General features: G+C 37.3%; 2 protein-coding genes across 2 annotated transcripts; both read right to left on the bottom strand.

Annotated features, from left to right (window-relative positions):
* Positions 1 to 1,338: 1,338 nt before the first annotated feature.
* LOC121982770 (interleukin-1 receptor-associated kinase 4-like) lies at positions 1,339 to 2,178 on the bottom strand. The gene has a single exon (XM_042535847.1). It carries the CDS (start codon positions 2,176 to 2,178, stop codon positions 1,339 to 1,341), a length of 840 nt encoding a protein of 279 aa, XP_042391781.1.
* Positions 2,179 to 4,860: 2,682 nt separating this feature from the next.
* LOC121982773 (wall-associated receptor kinase 1-like) lies at positions 4,861 to 10,347 on the bottom strand. Its single transcript, XM_042535848.1, has 6 exons — positions 10,249 to 10,347; positions 8,831 to 9,846; positions 6,790 to 7,050; positions 6,605 to 6,730; positions 6,356 to 6,505; positions 4,861 to 6,192 (listed from the first exon to the last, which is right to left on the bottom strand). The coding sequence occupies exons 2-6, from the start codon at positions 9,789 to 9,791 to the stop codon at positions 5,081 to 5,083; spliced, it is 2,610 nt and encodes an 869-aa protein (XP_042391782.1). The 5' UTR covers positions 9,792 to 9,846; positions 10,249 to 10,347; the 3' UTR covers positions 4,861 to 5,080.
* Between the last annotated feature and the right edge of the window lie 2,000 nt (positions 10,348 to 12,347).

The following is a 12,347-nucleotide window of genomic DNA, read 5'->3' on the forward strand; positions in this document are numbered from 1 at the left end:
TGGGATGTTTTATTATTATTTTTAAAAGGAACGTATGATTCATATAATTTGGAAGGCCGTTTTAATTTTTGCCCGTAACATGATTATGGCCGCTGTTGTTTCCATCAAAGAAATAATTCCATATAAATTAATTTTTTAGTTACTTCTCAGACATATACGTTGTATTTAATAATATGATGTAAAATCTCAATCATGCATCTTTAAAAACGGTTAGTCTCTTGGAGGACTGACTTACAAATTAAGCCTATACTTCTACTTGGAACTCCAATTCAATTACCTTTCAATTTCCATACCGCTACTAATCACCACATTTACAAGCTGTTGTTCCGCCAACATGGCCATCACCATTAAAACGAAAAAGATATCTCAAATCTTGACAACTTGTCGAGGTTGAGTGCAATATCATTCCGTGTCATCCGGTATAAATAGTTTTTATCATTAACCATCATATGCACAAATTTAAAGTTAATAGTAACTCACTTATCTAAATTTATAAATTTCTCTAATTGCCAACATCTGAGGTCTAATGATGGTTAAAGCATCACACTAATATAATAGTGCTTTACCAACACCTCACCATGCATTAACTTCACTGTGATGCAACTTATCAATTGTTACTCCTTGATTAAATGAGTGAATTGACCAATTAAGTTATTAGACAAGATCAAATATAGGAATTCAACTTATCTAAACTTAGAGACAAGATCAAATATATATATTAGATAACAAATACATTAGTGTCTGCAGAATTACTTGTACACAGTTAAAGATGACAACACATGGATGCAGATTGTACATGAAATTTAATTTATCTAAATTTAGAAACCATATCGAATGTACATTAGACAACATATACATCAACGTCTACAAAATTACGTAATAAAGTTTAAGATTATGACACATGGATGCACAGTCTACATGAACTTGCATATGCATAAATAAGCTTACCGTGGGTAATTTTGTGACTACATGAATTCTTTCTCTGAGCTATAATTTCTGGAATTTTCTTGATTTATTTGGTTTAATTTGCCAATTCTGAAGAAGAGGAAGACGAAAGGGTGAGTAAGCATTCTGTTTCCTCGTTGCTTTCCGGAATACAAAGTCCTTTCTTTTTCATTCTTGTCTTTCTTATATCTTGCAATTTATACTCAACTTCTTTCATTGTAGGCCTTTGCACTCCTTTCAAACTCAAACACATTTCTATCAAACTACTCATTTCAAGAAGCTCTTGCTCTGTTCCTTCTTGCAAAATACAATCATCTATGAGCTTAAAGGGCATCTTTTCTCTTGTTGTTTGAAGGAAATTAATTGCTAGATTTTGTTGTGACCCAATGTTGGTTAAGTAGATAGGTTTCTTTCCCTTAAAAGCTCAAGAAGAATAACTCCAAAGCTATAGACATCACTCTTTTCCGTCAATTGACAAGTTTGATAATACTCCGGATCCAAGTAACCCAAGGTGCCATGTATGACAGTAACTATGTGTGTTTGATCAAGAGGAATAAATTTTGATGCTCCAAAGTCCGATACCTTTGCCCTTAAAGTATCATCTAAAAGAATATTTGATGACTTAACATCCCTGTGGAAAATAGATATAGAAGCAGCCGAGTGTAGGTAGGCAAGTGCTCCTGCAGATTCTGTGGCGATCCTGAGACGATCATCCCATGATAATTTAGATTCACCTTGTATGACATGAAGATGATCTGAAAGGGCTCCATTGGTGATAGGCCAGCTTTGACTCGTGGAAGGGATTGACCATGGAGAATGAGCACTTCCGCGTGAAGACCTGTCGGGAGACTCAGGGACATCCAAAGCCCGAGCCAGCTCCGCATGTAAGGAGTCAATGACTGCTTGTTGCTGGGCGATCGTGTCTTGTTTGACGTCAAGGCACGTGCGGAGAAGGGATAACTCCGCCTCGTGCTCTCGCTTCAAGCGTTCTTGGAGGTTAAGTTGGCGCTGCAGGCTAGCCCGGCATTCCTCTTTCCTCGCCTTCTCCGCATGCACACAATGCTTCGCGACCCGATACTGGGCTTCCATGGAGTGCAGGGCAGCTGTCTGGCGAGCGCATTCCTGGAACATGCGCTCGAGTTCACGTTCTCTCGTGACGAGCAGCGAAGTGAGTTGATTTATCAGTGTTTGGGAGGGCGGCTGATCAACTTCGTCGGAGGAAGGAGAATGCATCGCGGAGGGAGGAAGTTGGCAGAACACGGGTTGGCAAGAGAAAATAGGAAAGCAAAAATGAAGAAGGATGGAGTGAAGAAGTGATCGTGAGGCTCTTTATAGAGGAGGCGGGTGGCCAAGTCAAAGCAAATACGTGGGAACGGTGCCCCAAGCGACTGGCGACGCAATAAAGGAGGCACGGTATCCCAGGTGATGCGACACAACGGTTGATGTGAGAGCCCAGGCAACGTGACGCAAGAGATATGCGCGCAGAGATATGCTGAGATCACAAGGATATGCTGAGGCAGAAACACAGAGATATGCCGAGGTTCCAGAGATATGCTGAGGTCACAGAGATGGGCGGAGGTCTAGTCAGTCAGACTGTCGTCCTCCTTCGACTAGACTTGTGGGGAGGCTTGTGATACGGTTGGCAATGGAGGGGCCCAAGAGGAAAGGATTAGAAAAGTCAAGGTCATATGGCGGTCAAAAGTCAAGAGGATGTGGCAGTCAATAGTCAAGGCAACTTGGCGGTCGAATAGTCAAGCTGACGGGGCAGTCAGAGTTGAGCATAGAGGGTAGCCAAGGGTCAGGCAGACTTGTTCATCGAAGGGGCAGAGCTGTAGGAGAACGAAGAGAGACGACAGGGGGAACACCAGACACAGGTCAGGATCGGCAGAGCTGTATAGAGGCAGCTCGGTCTACAGGTCCACCATTCGAAGGCCCAGGAGTGCAAGTCACAAATCACAGGTCGGACGCGGCAGAGTTGTGTAGAGACGGTTTGGTCGGCAGGTCTGCGAGTCGAAGGATCGGAAGTGCAAGTTACGAATGATCTACAGACCTGCGGTAGAGGGCCAGGAAATACAAAGCACAGAGGCAGGTCGGGATCGGCAGAGCTGAGCAGAGTCAGGGGCCAGGAAATACAAAGCACAGAGGCAGATCGGGATCGGCAGAGCTGAGCAGAGTCAGGGCCGGGAAATACAAAGCACAGAGGCAGGTCGGGATCGGCAGAGCTGAGCAGAGTCAGGGCCGGGAAATACAAAGCACAGAGGCAGGTCGGGATCGGCAGAGCTGAGCAGAGTCAGGGCCAGGAAATACAAAGCACAGAGGCAGCTCGGGATCGGCAGAGCTGAGCAGAGTCAGGGCCAGGAAATACAAAGCACAGAGGCAGGTCGGGATCGGCAGAGCTGAGCAGAGTCAGCCCGTCTGGCAGGTAACACTTAGAGGCTAGAGCCGATCAGAAGAGGCGAGGCCGGTGCAGGTCACAATGGATCAGAGAAGCTAAGTAGTGCGGGGGCGGAGAATCTCAACAGTCCGTCGAGGATAATCATTACATTCCAATAGTGCGAGCGAAGGTGGAGGTTCCTAAAACGAAAAGATGCCCTCACAACCAGTAGCAGCCTGCCAGCTGTCCATCACTACAAGACAAAACCCATGTGCGAGGGCGGAGGTCCCTAAACGGAAATATGCTTTCACGGCAAATGGCAGTACGACAGGTGTCCGAGACTAGACGACAAAGCCCAGCGTCTAACGTTTTCTGCAGGATGGCAGGTTCTAAGAGAGGAGGACGCATAAAAAGGGAGAAATCCCTCGTACGCAGGTACGCGCACACACTCCCTCGTCACTTTTTTCCACAACTGTTTTTTCTTCCTCTTCTCTCTGTTTTTTCTGGGGAAAAAGGACCTGACTTGAGCGTCGGAGGGCCTGATCCGGGGACTTTTTCCCTGGGTTTTGGTCTCTAACGTGAAGAGGGGGATCGTCTGAGTGTGCGCAGGGTCCCGCAGCAGCGTCAGCCATCCGTGGGAGTCGAGTCATCTCCTACGACCTTCCGTCAACAACCGAGCCACCTCGACCAGCCTCCGTCCGACTCAGCTTCTGGACGGGATCAGTTGAGGTTGAGTGAAATATCGTTCCGTGTCATCCAGTATAAATGGTTTTTATCATTCTATCACGGAAGCGAAATTGGCACCCTGGCATGATAATTTCACATATGCATCAAGCTGACAGACAAAATCAAGTGCACATCCACGACAGCGGGCAAAGGAATCAAATTTATATTAGCTCATATGCTTGTAGATAAGGCTTCAATAAAACCATCGTAAGGCTAAATGCATGCTTCAAAATAGAACTTTATGGCGGGAGAGTTACCCATTTTCCTAAAAGACAAGATAAACATAGAACAAATAATTTTAAATTGGATCCATAACCGCAATATAACTAGGAATTATATTTTGTTCTTGTTGAATTGATAATTTTTCTAACCTATTTAAATTAGTAAAGCTTAAATGAGTGAACTAATCTATTAACTTTGTGAATCCCAAATGCACAAATTTAAAGTTAATAGTAACTCACTTATCTAAATTTATAAATTTCTCTAATTGCCGACATCTGAGGTCTGGTCTAATGATGGTTAAAGCATCACACTAATAGTGCTTTAATTTACCAACACCTCACCATGCATTAGCTTCACTGTGATATCAATTGTTACTCCTTGCTTAAATGAGTGAATTGACCAATTAAGTTATTAGACAAGATCAAATATAGGAATTCAATTTATCTAAACTTAGAGACAAGATCAAATATATATGTATATCAGATAACAAATACATTAGTGTCTGCAGAATTACTTGTACACAGTTAAAGATGACAACACATGGATGCAGATTGTACATGAAATTCAATTTATCTAAATTTAGAGACAAGATGGAAATAACAAATACATCAATATCTACAAAATTAAGTAAATAAAGTTTAAGATGATATATAACACATAGATGCATATTGTACATGAACTTGCATATGCATAAATAAGCTTACCGTGGATAATTTTGTGACTACATGAATTCTTTCTCTGAGCTATAATTTCTGGAATTTTCTTGATTTATTTAGTTTGCCAATTCTGAAGAAGAGGAAGATGAAAGGGTGACTAAGCATTCTGTTTCCTCGTTGCTTTCCGGAATACAGGTCCTTTCTTCTTCGTTCTTGTCTTTCTTATGCCTTGCAATTTATACTCAACTTCTTTCATTGTAGGCCTTTGCACTCCTTTCAAACTTAGACACATTTCTATCAAACTACTCATTTCAAGAAGTTCTTGCTCTGTTCCTTCTTGCAAAATACAATCATCTATGAGCTTAAAGGGCATCTTCTCTCTTGTTGTTTGAAGGAAATTAATTGCTAGATTTTGTTGTGACCCAATGTCGGTTAAGTAGATAGGTTTCTTTCCCGTTAAAAGCTCAAGAAGAATAACTCCAAAGCTATAGACATCACTCTTTTCCGTCAATTGACAAGTTTGATAATACTCCGGATCCAAGTAACCCAAGGTGCCATGTATGACAGTAACTATGTGTGTTTGATCAAGAGGAATAAATTTTGATGCTCCAAAGTCCGATACCTTTGCCCTTAAAGTATCATCTAAAAGAATATTTGATGATTTGACATCCCTGTGAAAAATAGATATAGAAGCAGCTGAGTGTAGATAGGCAAGTGCTCCTGCAGATTCTGTGGCGATCCTGAGATGATCATCCCATGATAATTTAGATTCGCCTTGTATGACATGAAGATGATCTGAAAGGGCTCCATTGGTGATAAATTCATAAATTAATAAAGGAACTTCAGTTTCCAAGCAACATCCAAATAACTTAACTACATTTCTATGATTTATCTGAGAAAGAAGAACAATCTCATTTATGAATTGGTCAATCTCACTCTTTTTAACCGTTTTTGATTTTTTTATGGCAACAACTCTTTGATCAGATAGAATTCCTTTGTAGACGATTCCATGTCCTCCCCTTCCAAGTACTCGAGTTTCATCAAAATTGTTTGTTGCCTTTTCTATTTCTTCCAAAGGAAATATATTTGTTTTCTCCTTAACATGTTCGTTCGTGGAGATTAGTTGTTGAAGCAATAAGCCATGATTCTGATGAAAATTTCTTTGTCTTATTTTCTTTTGATATCTCTCATTCCACTTCCTATTTAGGATGACCAATGTAATGCATAAGAACAAAAGAAATATTCCACTGCTTGCACCAACAAGGACCCCTGCATCATATACCAATATAAACTTCATAAATTAATAATATATAGCTTAGCTTTTCTTTTAGTGATGCTGAATAATATATCTATTTATACATTCATTTTTTTAAAACTTATTTTGTTGCATAATCAAATGAATGACAAACATTATATATAATCGAGATCTTACCTAATAAAAGAATTTTCTTTTTGTTTGGGATGCACGGTCCATTTAGAGGATCTCCTGATGTTCCCAAGGGACATGTACAATTGAAACCACCTTTTATGTTTGTGCAAATTCCTTTGCAAACATTTGAAGAAGAATTGCATGGGCCGATTTCTAAAATTCACAAAATTTATCATTATTTCTCAAGTCCAAGTTATATATTATTATAGATTACTAAATTTACATTTGAACAAGCTATTTTAATTTTAGTACCTTGACATCCATCATCAATGTAAGGGTTTCCCTCGTAGCCTCCAATGCATTCGCATCGATATGCTGAATACTCGTAATCATCTTTTGTGATATTCACGTCCAAACATGAGCTGTGATGTTCTTCTTCTTCACAACGTCACAAGTATCATAGCCAACTACCCAATTATAGATGACTTGTTCTTTACTTGAAGGGAAATATTTCTCGGATACTAATCCATATCGTTCATCATATTGTAGCAGCTCCAATTGCACATCCTCTAATGAAATTGCATTCACTTTGAAATTGTTATCATAAAGGAGAGTTGGAGGCTGAGTTGACTCCTTGCATGATAGGGCAAACTCTTGTGATCGATAACACTTCTCCTTTAAACCAAATGGAAAAGGGACTGTGATATTTCCACATTTGTTTGGACAATCCTTTGCAGGAATATGTGTAAAATTTGTATCTGTGAAAACATACATACAATCATCACATATGTATGATTTGGGTTATGGAAATACTCGATAAGTTTTATATTTAGCTAAAACTTATTAATAACTAAATTTATCAATTGTATTAAACATACAATAAAAATAGGAAATAGATATACAACTAATAAAAGAAATAAATTCAAATTAATGGATCTAGGAATATTAATTTTGCGTAATTAACTATAATTACTGAAACCCAAACCCACTTCTCAAAAGGCACATACATATGTTCCTTATCCCTTCGAAGTTTTTGAATAGGTTGAGTCAAAGACATATATGAGAAGGTTTAACAATAGAAATTAACCTCGTGCAAAGGGCCATTGTGGTAGGATAAATGTCTCTATGATTTATCCCATTTCAGAGAGTATGACAATATCTTGAAGGGCCAATAACGTGGAAATTTTACCTTTTGCTCTGATAATAGAAATTAAAGATGTGAGACTAACAAGTTGATCGGAACTTTGTTTTAGATTTTCCTCTATTCCAATGCAAAGCCATTGAATTTAATTCCTAATATTCATAAAAATTATGTGAATTAAAAGAGATATAAGGGCATTCCTAATGGGGACTAAATTGTTGAGTTTATAAAATAAGCCTCCATTTTTAAACTTACTACCATTGGGTGGCTTAAAAACTAGGTTTTTACCAAATTTTTGTAGGTCCCATTAATATCTAGCCACCATATTTCACACACTCACTCTCTCTCTCTCTCTCTCTCTCTCTCTCTCTATAATTGCAACGACTAAAATGATAAACTAATAAATTTACCTTTTTATTGTGCAAAAAGGTGGGTCCCGCCGCCCAGCGGCCCCCTAGGCCTGGCCCCACAGGGATCCTAGGAGGAGGTAAATCAGCGGTGAATGCTGGCCCGGGTAAAGCGTGGTGTCTCCGGAATTTAACACAACCGGCCCAGATTATTCATCCAGTGCGCGTCCGTGGGCCTTCAACCCTACAACTCATTGTGCAAGGATGCCACACCTTAACCGGTTGATCCAGCCCGCGGGGGCAATAAATTTACCTTTTTAGATTTACTATTGGGATGCCATTAGTGGGTTATAACTTTTGATGTGACAGATAGTGTGATAAAAATAAACTTACTTTTTAGGTTTACACCATTGGAATGCCTTAACAACACATGTAGTTAAATGAAATTAGAAAAAAAAAAAAAAAAGGAAAACCAACCTTAGAAATCATTTATCGTAAATTCTAACCATTTTAAATATAAATGTTAACAGAAGGCGTTTAACATACAAGATTCGTGTTGCCTACTTACATAGAAGGAAAACGCTAACGTTGGTATGCCAAATATAACAAAGAGTATTTGTCAATTAGATATGCCAAATATTGTTACACATTTTAGCTAATTGTATGAGATACAATTTAATTCAAAAGATATATATATACGCGTGATTTTGATTTTTTGTAAAAAAAAAATTAAAATTTGACTCGAATCTAAAATATAAAGTATTGAATATGGAAATCCAAACCAAACTACAAACAAATCTAAATTTGTTTAAATTAAATCATTTCAAATTTTAAATGGGTTGAATGCATCAATGTTATCTTGCTTCTATCATAAGGATAAGCTATTATCAAATATGAATTTGAAATTTTAAACAAGCATTCATTGCAATAATGGTGAGCAAATTATTATTAATTAACACGATGGAGGTAAGAAGGTAATAATAATTTTTTAACATGCCTGTATATATATGTATGTATGCACATATATATAAAGAGATTCAGAAGTATCACCTAATTGGCAACCATCCGGTAAGTATGGATTTCCGTAATAATCCAAAGGGCATTGACAAATATATCCATGAAATCCGTCAGTATCGAAGATGTCGTAGCAGTCACTATTCGGACTGCGACAGGCATAAGTGGCTGAATAATTCTTGGCCTCTTTACACGAAAGACGACGGTCATTATTGATGTACCAATAGAGAGAGATCTCTGCTCTTGTTTTGTTTTCCCTTTTTATAAATCTTTCGAGTTCCGTTTCATCAAGGGGATCACATTCAGTGCATAAGATGGCTGTGATGTTGGTAGTCATATCACTATTCTCATTCTCATTCTCATTCTCATTGGCGCGAGATAATTGAATAGCCAATGAAGTCTGGTTAGATTTCAGGTACCACAAATCAATACTACAGAATCCATTGCCAGACGTAAATCCATAATCAATTGTTGAAGTATTATTGGAAGTGCATATTGATGAGCAAGCAGCCACGATGCTATTGGTTACAAGATCAACTATGCTAGCAGTAGCATTGCAACCAAGCACGTACAAGAAGTTTGTATTTGTTGTCGACCGGGATGCTTGTTGAAAATAAAATTGTCTATTCATAGAGAATGGCAAATTCTTGAGATCGATTAGTGTGGTGTTGATCGACTCCTTATCTACATCCAATATGACATATGGTGATTCAATGTAAACCAATGGCACATTCATATCAAAGTCCTTTACTTGTAAATTGCTATCCCCCAATAGGAGTCTTGGAGGATCGGAATCATATGAACAAGTAAGATTAAATTCAGCAGCATAAAAGCAACCATTGCCGATGCCAAAAGGATACTCAATTTCAATATCCCCACATGTTTGGTTGCGACAATTTGAAGGCAGAGTAAAATTCTGATTTGTGTTTGCTGAATTTATGGAGGCCTTCACTAGTGTCAATGTAATCAGTAGCAGCCATATCTCAGTGAATCCCATGGTCCTACTAATTTCAACTATCTGTAATTCTGTATGAGTATATAAAAACAGTAATCTGCAAAATTGAAAGATTGATTAAGAAATTCAGATACATACACAGTTATGAGTTGTCAATTAAAAATCAGACTACTCCAAAAGAAATCAATATTGAGTTCATGCTGCATCACTTCCAACTGTGAGTTTACCTAACTGTACATAATTAATCATCACCAAGTTGCAAATTTATTCGGAAAATGGATTAACAGGAGAAAATTTAATTAATCTGCTTGGAATATTTTTTAGAAAAAAATATAATCATGTTAAAGCTTGAAAAATGTAATGAATGTCTAACAAGTTAGAAAAAATTAAGCAATTTCTAGGAAAAAAAGATATCAGTTGAGTAAGGTAAGGAGAGGCAAAAACGGATGCACTCACCACTGCCAATATTTATGTATAAAACTTGGGGAACAATACTCACTTGGCTAATTATTACGTCCTTAGTACTCCTACGAAGTCCCCAACCAATGCAGAATGAATTCTATAGGCCTGTGATTCTTCATATAGACGTAGCATTTTGGCTTCCACTAAACAATGGTCATGGGATAATTATCAACTATCTAGAGCTAGCAATAAATTAGCAGTGGGCTTGACTTCAAACAATAATGAGATGAATACGACACCTAGCTACTGTCCCCACCAAAGAATTAACGAATTCCATTTAAATTAATATTTAAGAATATGATGTGAACTCTCAGCCATACATCCTCATTTTCCACAAAAGAAGAAGAATAGTCAGATGTTGTTTTGAAGTGTTAGTTTTGTGGAGTTGACCGACTTCCAAGTAACTAATTAAGGCTATACTTCTACTTGGAACTTCAGGTTTCAATTTCCACACGCTATTAGTCACTACATTTATAGTTGAATTGCTTTGCCAACACTGCCCTCGATCACCATTACATTGCTTAATTTCCTGGTTACTTCATAGACGTATGCGTTGTGTTTAACATTGTGATGTGAAATTTCAATCATGCATCCTGTTTTTCCTAATAATAATAATAATAATAAGAAGAAGAAGAAGAAGAAGAAGGAGAAGAAGAAGAAGAAGAAGAAGAAGAAGAAAGAGTCAATGTTATTATGAAAGATTAGTTTTGTGGAATTACTGACTTCCAAAGTAAGGTTCAAAGTCGATGTTATACGTGCCTTAGGCTACGGTGCAAGAGTAATCAGACATCTACGAAATATCGTTTCCTAATTGTGGATCGGATTAAGTTTCTCGAATGGAAAGATAATCTTGAAATGTTGGCTACGGAGCTATGTATCGTTCACACTTTCAAATTTAATTATTCTAGTGGTCATGAAAAATTTCTAAATTTCTATAGGGTTGAGTTCATTTCCAAAATTCTTAGAATCAAGAGTTGAATATCAAGATTACCGAAAAAAAATTAATTAAAAAGTCAATGTTATACGTCCATGCACTTGGAATTCAATTTAATTAATTAGCTTTCAATTTCCACATCTCTGACTATTAGTCATTACATTTACCGCGGTTGCTTAGGCAAACACGGCCCTCACCATTAAATACGAAAAGACATGATGCCTTGTTAAAATTAAGAGTACCACTATAATTCTGAATACAACTAATCATTTCTAATTAAAACACATTGAAATTACTGGGGTTTAGAGCTATCTACTATGACGGTTAAAAAACCATATTTTCATTTATCTTTTACACATACTAAAATTTATTTATTTAATTTTTATTAAATTTTATAGATGACGAAATAAGTTAAATCGCATGGATAAATTTAATTTGGGTATCGTGTTGGTATGATGATTTAGGTCATGTGGGTTTGAACTAATTGAATTTGTTTTGACTAGTTCATAGTGAATCAAATAGACACTCATTTTCCTTCCTAAACTAAAAATATATAGAACAAGATAGGCATCTCTGTTTTCGTAAAGAAGAAGAAGAAGAAGAAAGACATCTTTATTAGGACCCATGCGACCTAGAAGAGGGAGAGGAGGATAAATACTTCTAATTGCTTTGTGTCCTTCTCATGCTCGTCTTTTGAATACGTAGCGGAAACTTGAATACAAAATCGATGTCACATACATGTACAACTCTGAGATTTACTTAGTATTTGTTTCTTATGTAACTAATTAATCCAAAAACTACTCTTACTCATCTCCCTCCACTATAAACTTTTCCTTTTTGGATACCTTCTGGAGGCGGAAAAATCTCTTACAACATATTTCATGACAATACAACAACAATACAAGATACAAAAACAAATATAAGAATGTAAACAACTTTACAAGAATCTTGCTTTTGATCACTATTGATTGCTTGAGAATAGCCTCTTGTTAATCTGAAAATGCACAAGTACTTCACCTCAGAATCTCCAAAGACTAACTCCTCAAAGCCCCTCTTTTAAAGCCTTTCGGGGGTGTATTCAATTAAGAGATAGAATGACTTTCATTTATTTTTTTTTAATGATAGACTTTGATATAGTTGATAGATTTTTATTGACTTTTATAGAATCTCATATAGTTATGGAAAGAATTCTATAGAGTTTT

This window comes from Zingiber officinale, chromosome 5A (genome assembly GCF_018446385.1).
Source record: "Zingiber officinale cultivar Zhangliang chromosome 5A, Zo_v1.1, whole genome shotgun sequence".
Taxonomy (NCBI): Eukaryota; Viridiplantae; Streptophyta; class Magnoliopsida; order Zingiberales; family Zingiberaceae; genus Zingiber; species Zingiber officinale.

Bases quoted from the DNA above. Each gene is read 5' to 3' on its own strand.
- LOC121982770 (XM_042535847.1), bottom strand. From the start codon at position 2,178: ATGCATTCTCCTTCCTCCGACGAAGTTGATCAGCCGCCCTCCCAAACA.
- LOC121982773 (XM_042535848.1), bottom strand. From the start codon at position 9,791: ATGGGATTCACTGAGATATGGCTGCTACTGATTACATTGACACTAGTG. The intron at 7,051-8,830 runs GTGATACTTCTG...ATGTTTTCACAG, and splicing joins ACCGGATGGTTGCCAATTAG to ATACAAATTTTACACATATT. The intron at 6,506-6,604 runs GTACTAAAATTA...TGTGAATTTTAG, and splicing joins CATTGATGATGGATGTCAAG to AAATCGGCCCATGCAATTCT.